Raw genomic sequence first — 23,154 nt, forward strand, 5'->3', positions numbered from 1 at the left:
TAGAAAAGTTAGGAAGTAGGAGGGATTGGGGAGAGGCATCTACTGTGCTTCCTGGGACAGGTTTCTCAAGGACTTTACTCACCTAAAGGAGAAGAGATATAGCATGGTAATTGGGATAGAGGAACAAAGTAAGATATTTTTGAGAGGGGTGACATGGGTATGTTTGTAGAAAGTATCGAAACAGCCAGTCTATTAGAAGAGATTGAAAATTAATGAGAGTGGGGATAATAGAAAAGCCAATCTGCTGGAAAAGATGAAATTGAGTGAGATCATTTGTGCACGTGGAGAGGTTTGCCTTAACAAGGAGGACCACCTCTTCATAGGAGACAAGGGTGAAGAAGGAGAAAGTGGCATAATACTATACTACAAACCCCATTTCCATTCTAGGGCTAAGATCTAGGGTTGGGAAGGGCATCAAGGTGTGGAGATTAAGGAGATACAGTTGTACAGGCCTGGGCATCTGAAGTTACCAATTCAAATCCTATCTCTGAAATATGTATATGATCCCTGAGTTCATTTTTTTTTCTCTGAATCTAAGTTTCTTCATTTGTAAAATGACAGACCTAGACTAGATAACTTCTAGTATGGTTCTTCCAATTCTTAGATTCTTTTTAACTAGCTGTGCAACTTTGGTTAAGTGACTTAGACTCTCCAAACCTAATTTTCCTCATATGTAATGATGATGATGACATATTCACATAGTGACTTAGGGTTTACAAAGCACTTTACAAATATTTTATCTTTACAACAACTCTCAGAAGGATGTGCTCATTTTATACCCATTTTACAGATGAAGGAAACTGAAGCTTGAGTGACTTGCCAAAGGTTACACAGCTGATAAGTGTATGAGGCCAGATTTCATCTGAAGTCAATGTTGCCTGTCAGGGATGGAAAGATCAAATGAGGGTTTTATGTGGATAGGGGAAGATATGGGCACATTTGTAGGCAGCAGGGAAGCAGCCTGTAGATAAGGAGTGGTTGAATATTAATGGGAGAGAAGGGATGATAGTACAATCTCTTGGAATGAGATCCCTTGTAGATGTAGAAAGGTTTGCCTTGGTAAAGAGAAAGGCTTCCTCTTTATGTGAAACAGAGGTGAACGAGGAGAGAGTGGGAGAAGGCATCTGAGTGATGCATGAGGAAAATTGAGAACAGGTAGTTCCCAGAGAATGGCCTCATTTTTTTCAATGAAATATGAGGCAAGGCTCTCAGCTGAGACAGTAAGGGGAGGGAAGGTGAAGGAGACTGACGAGGCAGGAAAAAGTTTGGAAAAACCGCTGTAGTAAGTGGGATAGTGAACCAATTATAGAGATGTTAAAAGGATTGCTTCTCTGCAATGAGGGCCCAGTTGAGATCATGGAGGGAAGCCTGTAGTGGGCAGTGAATATGGTTTTATGACTTTGTCCAGCTTTGTTCTGAGCACATGAGAGCGAAGGCAACCGATGGAGGAAGTGAGGCAAGGTTGAGCCTTTGTCGGGCAAGACTGGTGATATGTAAAAGGAGTAAAGGACTTGAGAAAAGAGGACAGTGTAGAGTTGAATTTGTTTACCAAAGGGTGAGGATAGGGAAGGGAAGAGAGTATAACAAATATGGATTTGATAGCCTGGGAAAGACCAAGATGTCAAGAGATTGGAAGTGATGATGATGATGATGATGATGATGATATAGAGGAGAAGAATGGCCACAGATTGTGATGAGATAAAGGAAGTATGAGTTTATGAGCATGGATGTAGAACCTTTGTGTGTGGTGGCAAGATCACAGGAATGACCATCTCTGTGGGTAGCTGTGGTGGGGTGGAAGAGTAGGTGATGGGAATGAGTAAAATTAAGAATTGGGAAGTTTGAATACTTGAGGGAATATCAATATATACTTTGAAATTCCCTAGCACAACATTAGGGAAGGAGAAAAATCCTGCAAGTCAGGTCCTGAATTCATTGAAGCAGGAAGGGGAGAGGGTGTCTTGGAGGTCAGTGGAGAAGAGCTCCCCAAATCTTAATTGGGTAATAAGTATGAACTTCAAAGCACTTAATAAATGCTTTCTCTATCTCTTGATGTCTTATATGTTCTTGTTATTTAAGCATATTATTTCCCATTAGAATGTGGGCTCCTTGAGGGCAGAGTTGTATGTGTGTGTGTGTGTGTGTGTGTGTGTGTATGTGTATGTGTGTGTGTGTGTGTGTCTTTTTATCCCCAGTACTTTGCATGGTGTCTGGCACAGAAAGTGCTTAATAAATACCTTTTGACTGGCTAACTACAAAGGCCACAGAATGTTAAAGCTGGAAGGAACCTCAGAGAGCAGATGAGGAAACTGAGCCAGAAATTAGCTGTTTTTTTCTCAAAGGCACAGAAGTAATAAAGATCAGAGTTAAAATTTGAAGCCTAGTCTGCTGGTTCCAGAACCAGTGCACAATGCTTCTTCCTCTTCACTTCTTAATTTTAATTAATGAAGCAATGGAGGCTCACAGTGGTAAGACTTTCTCAAGGGTAATGAGTGTCAACGCCTTGATTACGGTCCATGTGTTAGAGCCCATCTGAGTCTATGAAAAAGGATCCTAGGTTTTGAGCTGGAAGGGACCCTGGGCAAGATTGATTTCAATCCCCTCATTTTACAGATGAGAAAATTGAGGCATAGAAATATTTGCCCAGATTCTCAGTTATTAATATTCTAAGGTAGGAAGACATCTTCCAGAGTTCAAATCTGACCTCAGACACCTGCTGTGACCCAAGTCACTTCACCCTGTTTGCCTCAGTTTCCTCATCTATAAAATGAACTGAAGAAGGAAATGGCAAACCACTGAGGTATCTTTACCAAGAAAACCGCAAATGGGGTCACGAAGAGTCAGACAGTAATGAAAATGACTAAACAAAAAAGACACGATTTGAACCCAGGTCGTTGTAACTCCAAGTCTAGTTAGTGCCCTACTATTTCCACAATCCTAACATAAAGGCTTCCTGTGATTTCATGACTTATGTTGGAGATTCCTTTCAACCTTAGTATTGTCAAGCTGTCTTAACTTGTCCAAACAGTACTACCTGTCCTTTGCTTCAGGTTGTGTTTGTCATTCCTTTTCAAAGAGGACCATGGCATCAGGGAAATGATGACATGACTTGCAGTTGACTTTGATTTGAGGGAGGGAAGGCTGTGCAAGGTCACCAGCCTCACTTTCTCCTCCAGAGCCATCTGGGTCCAGTGACCAGATATTCATCAGGATGACTGGAGATGACCCAGGATACAGTGGGACACTCTGGCCTTTAGGCTAAGGCCTTTTGTACTTAGAGTGAGGGAACACGACCATTCAGTGAGTAGGTCTCTTAAAAAATGAGTCAAAGGCTGGCCCCTTTAATTAGAAAAAAAGAAAAAGAAACTCAAGCTGGGAGGGGAAGACCCTCAGGGTTTCTGTTCCAAAGAGAAACAGTTACCACTGAAATTCACTCTAAGCCTGGAGGGCCTAAATTACTGCTCTTTGGCCCTCTTGCAGGGTCTCTTAAGATCGCACTGATTAAGAATAGACAAACTTTTCCCAAGAGCCATCACCTTGAAAAGACACTAGAGGGCAGCAGCTGATCACCAACTGCCTTCTCTCCATCATACCCCAGTAGAGCCAGACATCCTATCGCCCTGGTCCCCGCCCCAGCCTGGGATGTTATATCTTTGATGGCATATCTCTGTGTAGGGACTGATTACCTACCATTTTACCTAGTTTTCGCAGATATAGCGTCCTCTTCAGGCAGAGAAAACCTCTACAAAATCACTCAAGTTAATACTCAACTGACATTGTTACTAGGTAGAAATCCAAGAGCCCAGATCATTTTTCTTTCTCCCTACAATTAAAAACCTACCTCCAAAGGATAGGATATGCCCCCAGGGCTTAACTGTCTTTATAGAAAGTTTTAGAAAATGCCTTTGGACAAGGAGAGGTGAGTTCAAGTTTCATGAAATAGTATTGAGAGTCAGGAGATCTGAGTTCTGTTCCAAGCTCCACCACTACACTAGGAAAGTTTCTGTTCTTCCCTGAGCCTTAGTTTCTTTCTCTGTAAAATGAGAGAACTGGGCTAGACTATTCCTTACGTCCCTTCTCACTTTAAAACACTATACTTTTAGCACTGTGCCAATATGGATTCTAGTACCAGAGAGGTTGGTAAGGGGTGCTATGGATTTTTAAGAATTGAGTAGAAACACATTGTGACTAAAATGTGTTAGGAGAGACCTGCCTAAATATGGGAGAATAATTTCGTAGGCTCCTAGGACTTTATAGCTAGCCCTAAAGCACCTTGGAGATCACCTTGGAGATCATGTATTTGCCTATAAGATACCTCACAGTGGGGTAGAAAGAGTCCTGAATTGAGAGTTGGAAGATCTGACTTGGGATTTTAGCTCTGCTGCATACTAGAGGTCACATTGGGCAAGTCACTAAATCTCTTCGGGCTTCAATTTCCTTCTCTATTAAATGAGAGTTAGACCAGATGGCTTCTGAGGACCCTTTAGCTCTCATATTCCAAAGGGAGCTCTCAGATCATGTAGACCTGTGGTTCTCAAACTTTTTGGGCTCAGGACCCCTTTACATTTTTAAAAGTTATCAAGGACCCCAAAGAGCTTTGGCTTATGAGTTATTTCTATTGATATTTTGCTATATTAGAAATTCAAATGTAAGTATCATGTTGAAAATAGTTTTATCCTTGTGGGCCTTACAGACTGCCCTCCCCTGCCCCCAAGTTAATACTCAACTGACATTGTTACTAGGTAGAAATCCAGGAGCCCAGATCATTTCTACCATCCTTTGAAGGTCTCTGTAGACCAATCAACTCATTGTATGGAAGAGAAAAGTAAGTAAGGCCTCCGAAAGGGAAAATGATCTGCCTAAGACCATACAACTAGTTTTACTAGTGGAACATGGAAATTGGATTCAACAAGTATTTGCTTAAAGTATATAACACTATATTTAGAGAGACAGTCTTAGAGTCAGGAAGATCCAGAGTCAAGTTTTGCTTCTAACATATACTGCTTATGTGATACTAGGAAATTATTAACCTTTCAGTTATCCTGGGCAAGTCTTTATGACTTTAAGTTGCAGCATAGCTTTGATAGCAAGTTCTCTCACCGATAAGATACTATGTTGTAGGGACTATGCTAAAGTTGGAGGCAGGGGTAGGGGTGAGCACTGTGTGCGAGTATACAGGACAAAGATATGTAGTTCCCTACCTTCAGGAGGCAGTGTGGTCTAGGGGAAAGAATGCTGGACTTAAAGTTAGGAGAGACCTGGGTTGAAATACCGTTTTCAACCTTTACCAGCTGTTTGACAATGGGCAAGTCATTTAACCTTTCTGGGCCTTGGTTTCCTCATTTATAAAGTGAGATGTGAATATTCGTGGTACCAGCTTGACAGATCTGTTGAGAGGATCACAAGAATGGGATAGTCTTGTAAGGGGGGTAGGATAAGGACACAGATAACAGTTGCATGACAGGAGTTCCCCACCTGCCCTGCAGTCCTATGATACCTCCTTTGCTTTTGGCCCACTTTCCATTTTGACTCTGTTTTCCTCTATGATCATGGCAAATTATTCATTAAGCAGGCATTTATAATGTTCCCACTATATTACAGGGAACACTATGCTGCATGATAGACATAATATAAAATTTAGGCAAGACAGATTATGTGCTATCATATAGTATAAGTCATCAGGAGGCCAAGATACAAACAGAATTATGGTAGGCAACATTACATGATTGGTATTTTAAGGAGACGCAAAGCATTGCATGTAATCTGAGAGGAAAGATCTATACCAGCCGAAAAGATCAGGGAATGCTTCATGGAGATGATATCTGATGTGCACTTTAAAGGATGGAAAAGTATTTAATAAGTGACAAGGAGGTTAGAGGACATTTCACTCAAGGGAGAAAAAAAGTAAGCAAAGGTAAGTTGGCTTAAAAGAACATGATATGATTGGGGAGCAGAGAAAAGTCCAGCTTGACAACAGTGCAGTGTACATAGAAGGGAGCTGTATGAAGGAAGGCCAGTATGACTGAGAAATGACAGATTGTGGGTATTTGATAGTCAAGGGTACATCAAGAGCATATTGAACTTAACTTGGGAAGCAGCATGGATCCCATGAAGACTTTTGAGTAGAGTGTCAGGACAAGATCTGTGCATACAGAGAAAAGATTCTATAGATGGGAGGGCTGAGGGTGAATACTACAACATTGGAGGTCTTTCCTGACACTTCAGTTCTATGACTCCTAAAGTTCTCCTTCACTTTTGGTCTCAATTCCACCTCATCTCTTCTTCTTGTGATGGCGGCATGCTGAGCCCAGTGAGTTTTGTACCCAATGTACAAAATAATAGACATAGGATAGTCCTTCCTCAAACAAAATCTTTAAGACCAGGTAGATGTTATCTTCCAGTAACATTCCCAAGAGGGCCCTTTCTTAGGCCACCCTTCCTTGTATTACTCTAGATACAGTAGGGGAGACAGTGTGGTGTAATGGTATATGCAATGGGTTTTGGAGTCACATTCTAGTTGTATTACATCAAACAAGTCAATTAACTTCTCTGGGCCTTAGTCTCCCCATCTATAAGATGAAGGCATTAGGCAATCTTTGTAAGGTTCCTTCTAGTAATATGATTCTTAATTTCTTTCATATGCTGCCCAGATGTCATAGGCACTCTTGAAGGTTGAACTTTAGTTAAAGTTGGGGTTATGTTCTTGATTATTGCCTTAAGCATCCTCCAATGATAAAAAAGACACAATGGGAATAAAGGAATATGCTATTATTATTAAAGTTATCACCATCACTATAAATGCCTTGCATTTGAAGAGTACTTTATAACTGATGAAGAATTTGTACACTATTTAACTTAATCTTCATAGCACTTTTTGGGGGGAGTGGGACATCATAGATTCTCTAATTCCCATTTTATGTATGAAAAAACTGAGACCCAAAGGAGGGAAATGAGTTGCTTCGGCTCATTCAGCCGGTAAGTGGCAGAGGTAGGACTTTATTCTAGACTTTTGTAATCCTGACACACTGTGGCAGGCAATTAAGGAGCCACCATAAGCCTTAAGCCTGGGAAATAATAAGGCAGTGTTTTAAGTAGGGGATGAACTTCTGGACTCCAACTGTAAGAGGGTGGACTCAAGCCTGCTCACTGATGGGACCTCTTTGATGTTCAAGTGGGCAACATTCCCCATCACTGAGGACAATTGCCATGGGATGCTGACTCAGACCCGAAGTAATAACACTCGTCCAAAGGCAAACATTAATAATACCATCTAAGAAATCATCTCAGTTCAGTAATTCCTGTGGGGCATAGCTGTAATAAAGACAATTATTTATAATACAAAATCTCACCTCTTTCTCCTTCCTTTAACATTTCTAATTTGAGCCACCCATTTGTCCCTATGGGGTCTTAAAATGCTCAGAGTTTTAGTTGATTGCATAAGTGAACCCAAATAACCAGCAAGTCAGTGCCTTGATCTGTTACTGAATATTTAGCAAACAACTGAGCTGGCTTGGCCCTGGCTCTGATTCCTTTGCTTTGTTTTCTGGTTGAGGAAAAAGATACCATCACCTCCTGCAGGAAAGCACTGGCCTTTTCCCAATAAGAACTTGTCATTTCAGTTGAGCATTTGTGGCAACAGATATTACCCAGTGGGAATCTGGGAGGGAGAAAAAGAGTTTTTGAGTTGCTCAGACTCAAATAAATGGATTGTAGTGTCTTCAGAATTGAATTGGACTTGAAACCAGACATGGTTGTCCCATTTGGAAACTGGGCTAAGAGAAAGAAGGGATGTGTGAAGAAAAGAATTCCAAAAGCTGCACATTTTACTCTGGGTCAGCTAAAGATATTCTTGTTTTCAACTGTTCCTTCCAGTGTCCTTGTATCAGTATCTAAAAGGGGGTCAACACAATTAGTGAATTGACAATTAGCCTTCTGTTTGTCCTTCAATTAAGTAAGCTAATTCTTTCATTTAGGAGTATGATTATCTGTCATTAGTATCTAGTAGTAAATAAAATCCTATTTGGATGTCAAAAGTCTTTTGTGAATTTCTCAAGTCTTTCCCTCTAGCTCAGCCAGGAACACATGGCAACAGATCTAGGCAAGTCATACAGATGTACATGAACCTAAGTAGCCTTCACAACTGAAGGGTAAACAGAAGGCTAATATGAAAATGGCCCTTCCCACCTCCCCTTTCTTACCTACCTTCTGATGCCTTCTGTCTCCCTGTTATCCCTCTGAAAGCACAGTATAGCAGGTATAAGTTGGAGGCAGCAGAGTAATAGGAATGTATGTGGAGATGAATGGCATCAGAGTCTCCTCTCATCAGCTCCCACAAGTCACATGATTGTTGTTATATCCAGGTTGAAAGCAGAGCAGCAAATTGTACTTACTGATAGTCACTCAGCTGAATTCTTATCGATACCAAGTGGCATCAATTAGCAAGTATTTATATAATGTGTGCAGATTCCCAGGGTTATGCTGCTACTGTTGGGGAAAAGAGGGAAAGAAATATGATCCCTTTGGTTCAGTGGAAAGAACATTGATTTTGGGGTCTGTAAGGTTCTGTCACTTACTAGCTGAATGTCTTTGGTCAAGCCATTTCTACTCCATGAACCTTAATTTAATAATTTGTAGAATTCAGAATATTAAGACTAATGTAACTTGCCTTACAGACATACTGTTTTATTGTTGTTCAGTCGTTTCAGTCAACATCAAACTCTTTGTGTCCGCATTTGGGGTTTTCTTGGTAAAGATACTGGAGTAGTTTTCTTTTCCCTTCTCCATGTTGAAGATACTGAGGCAGACAGGGTTTAGTGACTTGACCAGGGTCACATAGCTGTTGAGTATCTGAGGCTGGATTTGAACTCAAGAAGATGAATCTTTTTGACTCCAGGCCTGGTGTTCTATCCTCTGTGCCACCTAGATGCCCACCTTGCAGGCACAGGAGTGCACAAAGCTTGGGCTGGGGATATTGGGCTCTACGTACCCTGGAGTGTGCTAGCATACACTCCCACCACTCTTGCATTCCTGTGCTTATAGGATTATTGTGTGGAAAGCAATGTGTAAGCTGTAAAGCCATATAGATAACCACTTCAGTTACTACTTTCCTGCCCACTCTAAATCTATGAAACTGTGATCCCCAACTCACCAGTTGTACTCAAAGGTTGGGTCACAAGAGGGGTAGCAACTATTGTCACTCAGGGATTTAGGGGTAACCCGGAGGGACCATCCTTCTAACATGTAACTTCTGAGCCCCCACACTTCTCCCTATCAATAATCAGCCTGTGGCCTCAGTTAGCTTTTAGAAAAGGTAAAGAGATATAGCAAGACCAAAACCTCCCACCCAGAAAACCCCTTGAGTGCGGTTTTTCTCCAAATATAGATAGTGCCCATGAGAAGAGTGGGCTCACACTTGGAGTACAATGGTAGTTTGGCATGCGCATATAGAATACACAAGTGGCAGAGGTGCAAGTCATGATTCCTGGTGGCTGAAGTCTTTTGTAATTCACACAAAGTTCTCCTTAAGTATAATTCTCTACTGGTCTCCAAGCTTTTATGTCTTTCTTATGTCTATAGCTGCCATTTCTCTCCTCTCTGAAGGGTTACATTCCCTAAAGATTTTACTGCCTTTGGATGAATTTCTTTATTCATCTATATTGGGTGTGTCTTTGTACGACTGAGGTAGGCATTATACTATCATCAGTCACTACTGCTTCAGTGGTCTCTGCTACCATCAGTGTTGATACAGACCTCTAGACCCTTCAGAATTCACAGGGTCTCTTCCTAGACAATTCTATCTTGGGATATTTGCTTGCCTAAGATCAGGAAAGAACAAACACAAAGTGAGAGAGGTGGCACTGTGCTCATGCACACATAGTGTCTGGGGCGGGGGGATACAGGGAAGTCACTCCTTTCCCCACCCAGTTCTGTACAAAGCTCAAAGCAGTCCTCACTCTTCCACAGCCAGAAGGAAGAGGGAAAAGCGAGTTCCAGGTCATCTCTTCTGTGTGGTCACTAAGTTCTTTATCAATAGCCAACTATAGAATTCTTCATTAATTCCATTACAAGCTCCTGAGTCATCAATTCTGCTTGTTCAGATGCCAGTTTAGAGGATTCTTCATCATCAAACAGTATAAGGTCCTGAAACACATATGGCCAGAAATAGGATCTCTGTGTTCGACATGGCTGACTGGAACCAGAAAGGGAATATCTCTTCACATGCTCTGTATTTTCCACTGGGAAGGGCAGAACTGAGCATACCCCATGCCTGTTACAAATAAACTACTACTATTGTAAGGACCTATGGCTCCAAGGTTAGCATTTGGAACTCTAAGAGAATAGTAGAAGATAATATACAATCAGATATTAGAATATGTGGTTCACAGTTTTTTGTGCCATTGGAATTCATTAGAGATTTTGACTCCTTGATATTGTTTGGAATATACAGAAATCACTATTCTGTTTTTTATTTATAGAAATTATATAGAAAAGACACTGTTCTGTCTTTTCTCCTCAGAATCTTCTGCCCCAGCTTCAAGGGGTGAGAGTGGTGGTGGGGGTGGTGGAAGTAGGCATGCTTCTATGCTTTTCCACTGGCTTCTCTGTTGCCTGCTGTGAAGAACCCTGTCACACCCACATTCTCTTGTCAGTCAGAGCAGCATCTTGGCAAAGCCAGGCCTTGAGCTCTGTTCACCAGCTGTGTGATCTATGCTGCCTTTCTGAGATCGGCTCAGCAGCCCTGGGCTTAACTCCTGCCCCCAAGCAGGTGGATTATCTCTCCCACTTGTTGGAGTGATGGATGGTGGAAGCAGAGGATTTATTGGATAGTGACTGACTGGCAAAGATCTATGACCTGGTCTTTTTTTCCAAGTGAAGGGTTGTATTTTAACTCAAGGGGTACATTTTTTTGAGGGGGGGAGAATGTAAGAAAATCAGTTCCTTCAAAGAACGGACCACTTTGCTATGTCACATTCCTTCCAGGTTTAATTTATATGCTTCTTGCAAGGTGCATGGGGGAGGCACTTTATTAGTACTCCAAGGTATAGAATGAAAAGTCGTTCTCCTCAGTTTTTCATTACTGGAATACAGTAAGCTGAGCAAGAATTGTTTGGTTTGATCATGGGGGTTTGTAATGGGAAGAGAAGCAGTTTCACCATCCAAATTTCTTTTTGTCAGACCCCTATTTCATTCTGTTCCTCTACTGGGTCCCAGTTGATTTGAAAAAGGGTAACTTCCCCAAGAGGAAAAAAATATATATATAATGGCTGATTTCCAGTTCTCACCATGTGAGTCTGGAATATTTCTCTACACAGCTTTCTAGTGGGAAGAATACCTTAGTAAAATTCACCCAACCCCTCTTTAACCCCAGTACTCGGGAGGTGTCTTTGCTCCGAGCTATTGTTGATATTACTCCATTGAGCTCTACCGCTTATATTTCATTTTGGGGAAGAGATGACTATATGTTCTTGAAGACTATGGCAACAGAGCAGAACATCTTGTTCCTACCAAATGGGAAAATCTTCAAGAAGAGACACACCAGCTGACTCATTTGAATGTATGTGTCTCATTTGAAGACAAGCCTAGCTAAAGTAGGATTTGAATTCAATTCAAATGGAGAGTTCAAATCAGATATCTAGAATCTCTAAGTTTCTTTCGACCAGGTGATTCCACCCCTCCTTGCCCGGCCCCACCCCACCCCCAAGCAATGGAGAGAACATCAGGCCTGAAGTCTGAAAGACCTGACTTAAAATCCAAACTCAGACTCTTCCTACCTATATGATCCTGGACAAGTCACATCACCTCCTTTTGTCTCATTTTTTCTACCTATCCCTATATAAGGGATAATAATAGCACCTCCCTAGCAGGATTGTGAGGATCAAATGAAATAATAATTGTATACTGACACTGATATCCTCTGAACAGTGGCAGAAAACTTAAATCTTAATTATATATTCTCTTGGCATGTTTGTTGTTGATTCATATACATTAATCTCTCAGCAATTATATTATTAAGGACAAAGACCATAGTTATACTTGAGCCATGTGAAGACATTATTCTTCTTTGTCTTTTGCAATGACTACATGAAATCCAGCACGTATTAGGCACTCAGCAAGTATTTATACTTGTGTATTTGTAGAAAGAAACTATACATTTCTTTAAGTCAGACACTGTCATATAGAGGCAGTTGCTGGCCTGCCTCTGGAACTTAACTTAGAAATAGTAGACCTGGGCTTTTGACCCAGATTTGTAACCAACTGTGTGGTCTTGAATGAGTCACTTCCCTTCTATGGGCTTTTTTTTTTTTTTTTTTGCAAATCTACAAAATTAGGAGATTAGACTAGGTATCTTCAAGATTCTTCCCAGCTTTAACATTCTATGGTCCAACATTTTATGATCTAACATTTCTTCTGGCTCTAACATTCTTTCTTCTGTGTTTTAACATTCTATATTCTATAGCGTCTTCTGGCTAATAATGTTCTGTGTTCTGAAGGTCTCTGAAGCTTTGACATTCTGTTTAATGATCCATATTTCAAAATTCTGTGTGCTAAAGTTCCTTCCCACCTCTGACATTCTATGGGCTATGCTGTTAAGGCCCCTTCCTGTCCTCATATGTTCATAGTTCCCCTCCTGCCTTTTTGCTCTTGAGCAGCCAAGCTCGGCTCTTTTTCCAGAGTTCTTTTGCAAGGCTTGAAATTGCTTGGAGCCACCTTTCAAGAGCCTAATCTCTCTGGTAACCAGTTCCAAATTTCTTTTTGCATGTCTGTATACATGGCTGTCTCCCCAGCTGCTGAGATGCCTCCTTCTCAGTCTTGTTTTGTTTATCTTAGTAACTACCCTGCTTTAATCCCACTGAAAGATTGGTTAGTTGGAATCCACTCGGTCTTCCTCTGGAGTCTTTGATCCAGTGCACATAAGCATTTGCTGACAGCCAGACAGAGAAGGTGGAGCCCCCATCCTAGGCCCGCAGGGGCCCAGAGAATAATGAATGAATACTGCGTTTATTTGTATTTCTAATTGGAGAGTATGTTGCCAGATCTGCTGCATGTCACTACAGGCTGTGGGCATGAGGCAGCTCTTCCTTCTTCTCTAACTTGGGCCTAAGAGCCCCAGGCCACTGAGGGGAGCTTCACAGACTCTAAAGGATGAGAAGGAGTTCTTGGCTCCAGACATCATTTTGGACTGCCTATGCCATGGGCGGGAGGGTTGAAAGGAAGGGTGTCCTTGGCAAGCCTATCTTTTACCTACAAAGCACCCAGGATTTCTGACAGGTTGAGTGAGTCTGCCTTACCTAGGATGGCCCAGATGGGTGGAATAGGCTTGTTTCCTGTAGGGAAGTGTTTTCTGGAAAGTCCCCACTGGTACAAATGTTTGACAGCTGTTCAGTTAGATATGACACATCTTCAGGGCTCCTCAGAGCTGTTGTTGTTGATGGTTTTTCCACTTTACAACATTTGATGACCCCTCCCATCCTTGGACTGGGGAACCATAAGCATGTGGGTTGGGGATAGCTTGACTAGGGTCAAGAGGATTCCCTGCCTTTCTCAACAGGTGACAATGAGCCATAGAATCACGGGATTTATGTGGGAAGGACTCGTCAAGGTCATCTAGCCTTTTAGAGAGATTTGGTGGTTGATCAGAAGGAATCAACTACCTAGAGGAAGGAAGAAAAGAAGTAAGAAAGGGGAAAAAGCATTTATTAAGTGCCTTACTACGTGCCAGGTACTATGCTAAGCACTTTACATTTTTATCACTATTTTACAGTTGAGGCAACTGAGGCAAACAGTGGTTAAGTGACTTGCCCAGGGTTATAGGATTGCTAATAAGTGTATGAGGCTAGATTTGAACTCAGTTCTTTCTGATTCCAGACCTGGCATTCTACCTACTGGGCCACCTAGAATGAACAGTTAGAGATCATCTATTTGTAGCTCTTTTTGTTTATTTGGGGTTTTTTTAGAGATGAGGAAGCTGAGACCCAGAAAGGGAAAGACATTTGCACAAGGTTACCTAGTTTAGCAGAGTTGATACTAGAACCCAATCTCCAAAATGTCCAGTCCAATGTTCTTTCTATTAAGCCAGGCTTCTCCACCACTCATTAACCTTGCTTGTCACTTTACATTTCAACTCTCTGGCCCTTGGCATTTTTACCTTTGAAATGAAGGGACTGAATTAAATGGTTACAATAGTCTCTTCAAACTCTAGACCCTCTGTCCTCTTCATTCGTTGCAGTATCATTTGAGGCAACCTTGACAGGACAAAGATTTTTCTTGTGACTTAACCAAATTAGCCTTCTTGGGGTACCCTGTATGGGACAGATAACCATCTCACACCTCCATGATGTTATTAAGGCTTATATCTAGACTTTATTCTTTCATTGCTTCTTTCTCCTGGAATCCCTAAATCTCTTCAAGGCTGATTTCAGGTGTTACTTCCTGATTTTAGTGGCTGTTTAATTATTACCCCCCCCCAAAAAAAATAAATGTAAAGTATGTTCAAAGCAAAAAACAACACAAAAAAATCCAACAAAACCCACCAACCCCTCCCCCTCAACTCTGCCTTTGAGTAGTTTATTTTTTACTGGAGGAACAAAACATGTGCCCAGAAAAGTAAATACAAAACATATGTAAAGTAAACAAATGTACTTTTCAGAATTCATATTCAATCTTCCCTTTAGAATGCAAACTTCTTCAACACAAGGGTTGGTTTGTTTGGTTTTGTATCATAATGCCTTGTGCTCAATTATTGTTGAATGAATGAATGAATGAACAAATGAACTATGTAGGGGAAACCCAAGATACCCAGGAGGGGTCTTGGTGAAGGCTTGGCAGCCTTCTGAATCATATAGGAGAAGCAGTGTGACATTGGAGGGGGTGTAAAGTACTGGATTTGCTATCAAAGGACCTGAGTTCAAATTCTGACTCTGCTACCTACTAATCACTTAACTGGGCAAATCACTTAACTGCTCAGAGCCTCAGTTTCCCCATCTGCAAAATGACAGGGTTGGACTTAATGATCTCTAGTGTCTCAACTTAAGACCTTAGGACAGAAAGAGTTAGCCTTTTCCAGTCCTACTAGAAAAGCTAGGGTCCCAAATTGGAGTCTCTTAGATACTTTTTGAAACAGTTGCCTTCCAAAATCTTCTGGTGATCCATTTGAATATCTATCAGGTAGTCCACAGTAGAAAGAGGCAGTGTGTTTCATTTGTGGATTTGGAGTCCAAAGATATGAGTTCTAGTCTTGGATCTGCTGCTTATTCTGTTACTTTGGAGAAGTAATTTTTTTACTCTGAACCTCAGTTCCTTTTTTTGTTAAGATAAGGAGAGGAAAAGGGAGAAAGAGAGGGAAAGATAGAGGGAGAGAAGAGGTTTGATTGGATATCTTTCAGGTTTCAGCCCTTTCTAAATCCCAGGATACTATGATTGCAGCCATCCTACAAATGTTTATCACTAGTCCCAAGGAACAGGAGGTTAGAGTGTGACTGCTGCTTTGTAATAGCTTGTGGGGAGGAATGGAAAGACACCCCAATAAGTCTGTGGCATGCTGGTGCTAGCATCATCTGCTAAAGACAAAAGCCATGCATCCTTATCCTGAGCACGTGTTTTAAAAGGGGCTCGAACTATGACATATAAGCCGCCAAGTTCAGCAAGTATTGATTAAGTTCCTATTATGTTGCCAGGACTGAGGGTGATAGAGAAGAGGCAGAAGGCAGCCGTCTGACTCAGTAGGGCTAGCTGACTTCTTAGGGCTCTTCCAGATCTGTTTTTGGTTTTTGTTGCTGGTTTGTTCATTTGTTTGTTTTGTGATTGGGAGGAACACAAGAGTTCCCAGGAAAGAAAGAGAAATAAGATTAACTTCTGAGAATTATAGAAACCTCATGTGGAGAGTGATTTAGAGTCCCCTAGTCCAGCCCCCATGTAAATCATGAATGTCATCTACGGCTTTCCTGACAAGCAGCCATCTAGTCTTCTCTAGAAGTCTTCTCATGATGGAGAGCTGCTGGTGCCCTTCTTCAGGGAAAGGCTTGATGGATAAGATAGTACTTGAGTTTGGTCTGGGAACAGGAGTAATGACAACCATAACAATACATATAACAATAATAATCATTATTGTCATTGTCATATTTCACATTAATATATCATTTTAAAGTTTGCAAGATCTGTGTGGGCAGAAGGGCAAAGAACATTTCTGCCTGAGGGCAGCATGAGTGAGGGTGCCAATGCAGGCATGACAAATATTTGCCAATTTCTTTTTTTCTTTTTTGCTTTTTGGAGGGCAATTGGGGTTGACTTGCCCAAAGTCACATGGCTAGTAAGTATGTCAAGTCTCTGAGGCTAGATTTGAACTCAGATCCTCCTGACACCAGGGCCAGTGCTCTATTCACTGCGCCTCCTAGCCAGCCCATGATTTGCCAATTTCTTTCACCTCTCCAAACCCCACCCAAGATAGTAATCCCATGTCAGCAGTGCATGGCATAATAGATCTAGAACCAGAAAGGATCTCAGAAGTCACCTGTCCAACTTCATTTTTTTCTTTTCTTTTTCTTTTTTTTATTTTTGGAGAGGGGAAGGCAAGGCAATTGAGGTTAAGTGACTTGCCCAAGGTCACACAGCTAGTTAAGTAGCAAGTGTCTAAGGTCAGATTTGAACTCAGGTCCTCCTGACTTCAGGGCTTGTACTCTATTCAGTGCACTACCTAGCTGCCCCTCAGCTTTTTCATTTTGCAGAAACTGAGACCCAAGGATGTTAAGTGACTTGCTCAAAGTTATGTGAATAGCAAGTATCAGAGGTAGGATTTGAACCCGGGTCCTATGATTCCAGAGCAAATGCTTTGGACCCCATGTTAAAGAGTTTCATCCCTTTCTGTAGATCATAAACAGATAGATGGAGGCAGGTTGACCTCTATCCTGTAGAATCTGATACCTAATTAGCCTGAGATTTATGTACTGTGTTGTTTTAATTCTCCTTTTCCTGTTTTCTCTGTTTTTTGCCTCTTTCCCTCAACCCAACCCTTTTTTCTTTCTTTCCCCCTCACCAGAAACAACAGAGCTAGGCAACAAGAAGGAGCTTAAATCCATGCCATTCATCACCTACCTCTCAGGCCTCTTGACAGCCCAAATGCTCTCTGACGACCAGCTGATCTCAGGGGTAGAGATCCGCTGTGAGGAAAAAGGCCGCTGCCCATCCACCTGCCACCTGTGCCGGCGGCCTGGCAAGGAACAACTGAGCCCCACACCTGTGCTACTGGAGATCAACCGAGTAGTCCCTCTTTACACCCTGATTCAGGATAATGGCACCAAGGAGGTGAGTACACCCAAGATCTAGAAATCCACAGTCATGTTCCGTTTCCCCACTCCTACCTTTACACAGGCAAGTCCATACACACACACATGCACACACACATGCAGTACCATTTGGACCCGTTAGGTGTTTTCCTCTGCATTTTAATTCCTCAGCTCTTGCCCCTGAGACAAAGTTAGCATCTACTTAGGAACCTACCACGATGTCCGTTGTTGATCTTCTCTCTTGCTGTGCCCCTCCCCATAACAGATACAATTCTTTTTTGTCTCCTTATTTTTGTCTTTCTCTTTTTTCCTCCCTCTTCTCTCTCTCTCTCTTTTTTTTTAAAGCAATCGGGGTTAAGTAACTTGCTCAAGGTTACACGGCCAGTTATTTCTGGGTGTGGTGCTGAGTATCTGAGCCCAGATTTGATCCAGGTCATCCCGACACTGGAGCCGGTGCTCTTACTCGCTGAGCCACCTGGCCACCCCTAAGCAATTGGGGTTAAGTAACTTGCTCAAGGATACATGGCCAGGTGTTTCTGGGTGGGTGCTAAGTGTCTGAGCCTGGGATTCGATCTCCAGGTCTTCTCAACACTGGAGCCGGTGCTCTTACTTGCTGTGCTACCTGGCCGCCCCCCCTCTTCTCTCTTGATATTACTCTTTTCCATTCTCACTCCTCACTTCTTGTTTCTCTCCTTTCTCTCCACCCCCTAACGCTACTATTGTTTAAAACAGTAGTCAAAGGATAAGCTTTTGGATCCTAGTTTTCTTTACTTCTCCAGACCTCAGTTTCCTTCTCTGGAAAACAAGACAATTGAACTAAATCATCTCTAGGGTCCCTACTAGCACTAAGTGTTATGCTTCAGGGCTATTAATACCTTGGACCTAAATAGGTTACTGGCTTCTTACCTTCATATAAGTCAGAACCGCATACCTTGTAAACTCCAGGTAAGTTAGAGTAGAGACAGACTGATGATGTTGGTTGCTGTGGCTCATGTGACAAACAGGGGAGTGCCCAGTGGCAACCCTACTTTTTCCACAGGCTGCCCGAAAGCCTTTGAGGGGGCCACATGTTGTTCAGGCTTGATATAAGTAATATCTATGAAGCCTGGCTGCTCACAGTGTCTCCACATATCACCTGCTGCTGGTCTCTGCTCATTGCAAGGCAGAGTGGTCGTATAATGCAGTGTCAAACTCGAGTAGAAATAGGAGACACTAAACCATACATAAGGGTCCCTGTGGGCTGTGTGTTGGCTTAAAAACACACATATTAACATTATCTATGTTCCATTGTATTTTTGTTTATTTATAAAATATTTCCCAGTTTCATTTTTCATCTGGTTAGGGCCCCTACTTGGGAGTGTTGCCAGCTCCATCCTAGGTAGTATGTTTGACTCCTCATTATAATGTCAAGAACTCTGAATTTAAAGTCAGAAGCTGTAGCTTCTAGCTCTGGCTATGTTATTAACTTTCTGCGTAGTCTCAGACAAGTCACGTCTCCCTTACTTTCTTCCTCTGCAAAATGAGGGGATCAGACTGGATGTACTCTCTTTCAGCTTTAATATCCAATGACTGTTCCTCATTCAGTGTTCTCTAGTCTTTTCCAGGTCTAACATTTTGTGATTCATAGATTCTTCCTGCCCCTCCCATTTCTGTGTCTCCTACCAGCCATCCTCCTCCTTTCCCTCCAGCCCCTTGACTAATATACCCTTTTCTTTGTTCAGAAGAAAGAAGTTCTTGTGTCCATGGAGGGTTAGGCCAGGTCCTACTCGTATATTCAGGGGCTATTGTTCTTAGTGAAGTCAATAGGACTTTTTCTAAATGATTTTGAGAGTTTATGTGTGGAAAGGCCCACATACTAGAAGGAATATCTCCAGGTCTCTGACAGGTTTTGAGACTAGTGACCATCATCACCTTGGGAATTTAGCTGGCCACTGGGTGTCACTGTTACCCTTACAGGTGTACTTGGGAGTTTTAGTCCCTTGAATAAGATTAGGCCTTCAAGGGCAGATTTTGGAAACCACCCTGAAGGGTTGCCTCCTCCCCATCCCCTGTCCCCCTCCCTTCTTTCCTCTCCTTTCAGTAAATCTTCTAAGAACCTGTATAGATTTTCTTAGTTTCTCCAGTTCCTCCCTTTCCCCTCTGCTCCCCCCCCAACTTTTCCCTGAACCAAAAATGACAGAACTTTTTAGAGTCACTTATTAGTGCTGAGCCTGCAATTGATTAGGCATTTAGAATGAGCCAGTCTGTGGTGGTTGTGGGTGGAACAGGGCCGACTCCAGGTCTGGAAACAATCCCAGCCAATGGAAATATGACCACCAGGCATGAGGGGCTAAGCCATAGGGAGACAGCCCCAAGACCAATCAGAACATTGTGACTCTCACTTTCTCCAGCCCCCTCCCCAAAACCCTGCTCTTTCTTTATATATCTTCCTTTCCCTTGTGTGACCTTTGTATTTCTAGGTTTCCCTTCTATCCATCTGATCTTTAGATTTGTGTCTTTCTTTAGAAGAAAGTAAAATAGGAATGTCTTAGACGTGGACTGGTAGAGCCAGAAAAAACCTGAGAAATAATCTCATCATAGTAATGTAGGATTTGGAGCTATAAATACTTTAGAAATGGCCCAATGGAAAGGACACCAGCTTTGCAAAGAGAGGACTGGATTTTAATCCTGCCTCTGACTTGTACTCTCTGTGTGGCCTTGAATACCAGTCACTTAACCTTCCTAGGCTCTGGTTTCTTCCTCCAGATGAAGAGGATTAGATGGACTCTTAATGCTCCTTCCAGTTAGAGATCTGTGATACCCGTGATTCCTTGGTACAGTCATCAAACTCTTCATTTTCCAGATGAGAACACTGAGGTCTAGAGAAGTTAAGTCACATGCTCTAGTCTAAATTATAAGAAGGGAAGGTAGAGCCCAGGTCTCCTGATACCCGTTTCTAATGCCATTCTTAACTTCTATACATGATTCATTTTGCTTCCATAAAGGACTGGATATTAGAATTGGGCCTACTGATGCTCAGAGTTAAACATAAGCCATAAGGTTTAAGGAAAGTTAGGATGCTTGCCTGGACCAAAAATATACACCCATGATATTTAAAATTTTAATCTTTGCTCTTGCCTCAGAATCACAGAATGCTTAGAGTTGGAAGGAAGAAAGAGGTCGTCAAATCTAGACCACACTTCTCCCGGGCCCAGATAGGAGGAGTGATTCCCCCATGGCCACTCATGGCCACACAGGTGATAAATAGCAGAGCCAGGTGAAGAACCCAAGTCTTCTGACTTCAGAGCTCTTTTCATTGAATCATTAGTGTTAAAAGTTGTGGAAAGTCCATAGAGCAGATTATAGGGAGTACTATGCTTTGATTCTTTCACCATTCTACTGAAAGCTGGCTAAATTTGCCTTTTGTTGGTAAGGTTGTGACATCTAGGGGGCAGCTAGGTGGTGCAGTGAATAGAGCACCGGCCCTGGAGTCAGGAGGACCTGAATTCAAATGTGGCCTCAGACACTTAACACAAAAACTAGCTGTGTGACCTCGGACAAGTCGCTTAACCGTAATTGCCCTCCAAAAAGCAAAAAAAAAAATAGATTGTGACATCTAAAGTTTGTCTCCAGAACACTTGCCATTCCATGTTATACCCCCTTTCTGTCAGTCAACAATCATTTATTACTGTGGACCTTGCACTGTGCTAAGTGCTGGAGGGTGCAAAGAAAAGCAAAAGAGAGTCCCTGCCCTCAAGGAGCTTAGAGCCTAATAAGGGAGACAATATGTAAACAACTACTTATGACCAAGACACATTCAGGATAAATTGGAGATAATCAATGGAAGAAAACCACTCTCATTAAGGGACTTCCTGTAGAAGGTGGGATTTAGCTGTGACTTTGAAGGAGGCCAAGGAAGGCAGAAGACAGAGATGAGGAGGGAGGAAATTCCAGGCATGGGGGACAATTGGTGAAAATGCCTGCTCTTCTGATGCCTCCTCCCTTTCCAGGTGCTAAGTTCTTTAACCATGTGACCTTAAATGTGTCACTTTATGGACCTTGGTTTTTTTCAACTGTAAAATGAGAATGCTAGGCTCATTCATTTGATTCTTTCCATCTCTGGAATTTTATGTTCAAAGGTCCTTTTTAGCATTAACATTTGATGATTCTAAATTTCTGTGACTCCTGATGCCTGTCTGTATATTTTAATGAAATGGACACGACAAGCTCATTGATGGTAATTGCCTCTCCCAAGGAGATTTGTATTGCATTTTTCAATAGGGAATCACAAAGAGGGCAGTGATTAACCCAAAACGCTGTATTCCTAATGGTGGAATTTCAAGCATGAATTTCAGGTAAAAGGGGACTTTTGGAGAGAGGGGCCCTTCTCAGCAGCCTTGAAGAAGACCACAGGGAATCACTTGTTTCATGGCCAGCATTAGAGGTAATAATAATGTAGTGAAATGAATAATGGATTTCAAGTAAGAGGACTTGGGTTCAAATTCCAGTTTTGTTGCTGTGAGACCTTAGAAAAGTCACTCAACCTTTGTGGGCTTCAGTGAACTGGTGTGTAAAATTAGGGACAAGGTCCTAATTGTTGTTGTATTAGATGGTCTCTGAGGACCTTTCCAGATTGAAACCTCTGAGCATTTGTGTCACCTGGATCAAGTCCCTTCCCAATTCTGCACCCTTTTTTTTTTTCATTTCTAAGAGGAAGGAGTGATAGGCTAGATGATTTCTAAGTTCTGGCTTGAAATTCTATAATCTCCCCAATCCTAGTACTTCTGTTGCGGGAGGTCAAAGATCCTAAGCTTTATTGCTTTGGGACTCACTTAAATTGTACTTGCCCTCCCTCTGCCGATTAAGAAAAAAATCAAATACATGTGCTTTTCCCCCTTCTTATCCTGATAATGTGCATCAAAGGCATAACTTCAGAATTTCAGAGCTGGAAATGACCTAGAGAGCCTCTAAGCTCAACTCCTTATTTTATAGAGGAAAGAAAAAAAAGAGGCTCTCCCAAAGGGGATGTGACTTACACACAGTCTCTGGAGTTGACGTGGGTGGCTGAGGCGCACTACCTATTTATGCCCCTAGATCCTTGCCTCCAGCTCCTATGAAGAACCCAGACGTGCTCTGGAACCACTGTGATGGGCCTTGGAGATGGGCTGCTTTGCACTAGACAGTCTATCCCAGTGAACACATGGGAAAAGGTTATTCCTTTAGCAACAGCTGGAAGAGAGCCTTTAATTATACTTTCTGCTGTGGTTCTGAAAAGAAATACACAGCAAAACAGAAATCTTTATAATGGAGAATTTGATTAATGCACACAACCTCCTCCCTCCACCTGCGAAATGGCCTTCACACACCCTAAAGCTGCAGAGCTTGGCTCAGCAGGAATTTGTACTTTATGTAGGAGAGACTGTATTAAGATAGCCTAGGGGTGGAAGAGAAAGGGACAGAACACTTTCATTAGGGTTCTTCCCCAAACCCTATAAACTTTATAAGTTTGGTGTTATTGGTGTCCTACTGCCCTCTCTCCCCCAAAGGTGCTGAAAGAAGCCTTTGGGACCACAGAAATGGAAAGCACCTTGCAGCTTAGAGAAATAGCTCCCTCTTCTCTGTATGCATTCTCTCCAAACATAACCCCAATTTTACATCATGGGCATAGCCTTAACAAGAGTAAACAGGAATTTTGACTCCAAGGCTTTTAACAGCTTCTCTGTATCAGGGAGCTCTAGAAGCCCCACTTTGGGAAGAGTCAATCCTAGAGGCGGCTAGGTGGTGCAGTGAGTAGAGCATGGGCCCTGGAGTCAGGAGGACCTGAGTTTGGATATGGCCTCAGTCACTTAACACACACACACACACACACACACACACACACACACACACACACACA

The 23,154-nt window shown here is 42.1% G+C and overlaps 1 protein-coding gene across 2 annotated transcripts in view; it reads left to right on the plus strand.

Annotated features, from left to right (window-relative positions):
* Positions 1–23,154, plus strand: part of ASTN2 (astrotactin 2) — a 1,158,830-nt gene that overhangs the window by 809,181 nt on the left and 326,495 nt on the right. For both annotated transcript variants that reach the window (XM_069073820.1, XM_069073821.1), the window contains one exon: positions 17,033–17,298. In XM_069073820.1, coding sequence (XP_068929921.1) covers positions 17,033–17,298 — 266 coding nt within the window. The remainder of the gene's footprint in view (positions 1–17,032; positions 17,299–23,154) is intronic.

The sequence above is a fragment of the Petaurus breviceps genome, unplaced genomic scaffold, assembly GCF_028583685.1.
Source record: "Petaurus breviceps papuanus isolate PSGF00001 unplaced genomic scaffold, PetGlider_PUasm1.0 90879, whole genome shotgun sequence".
Taxonomy (NCBI): domain Eukaryota; kingdom Metazoa; phylum Chordata; class Mammalia; order Diprotodontia; family Petauridae; genus Petaurus; species Petaurus breviceps.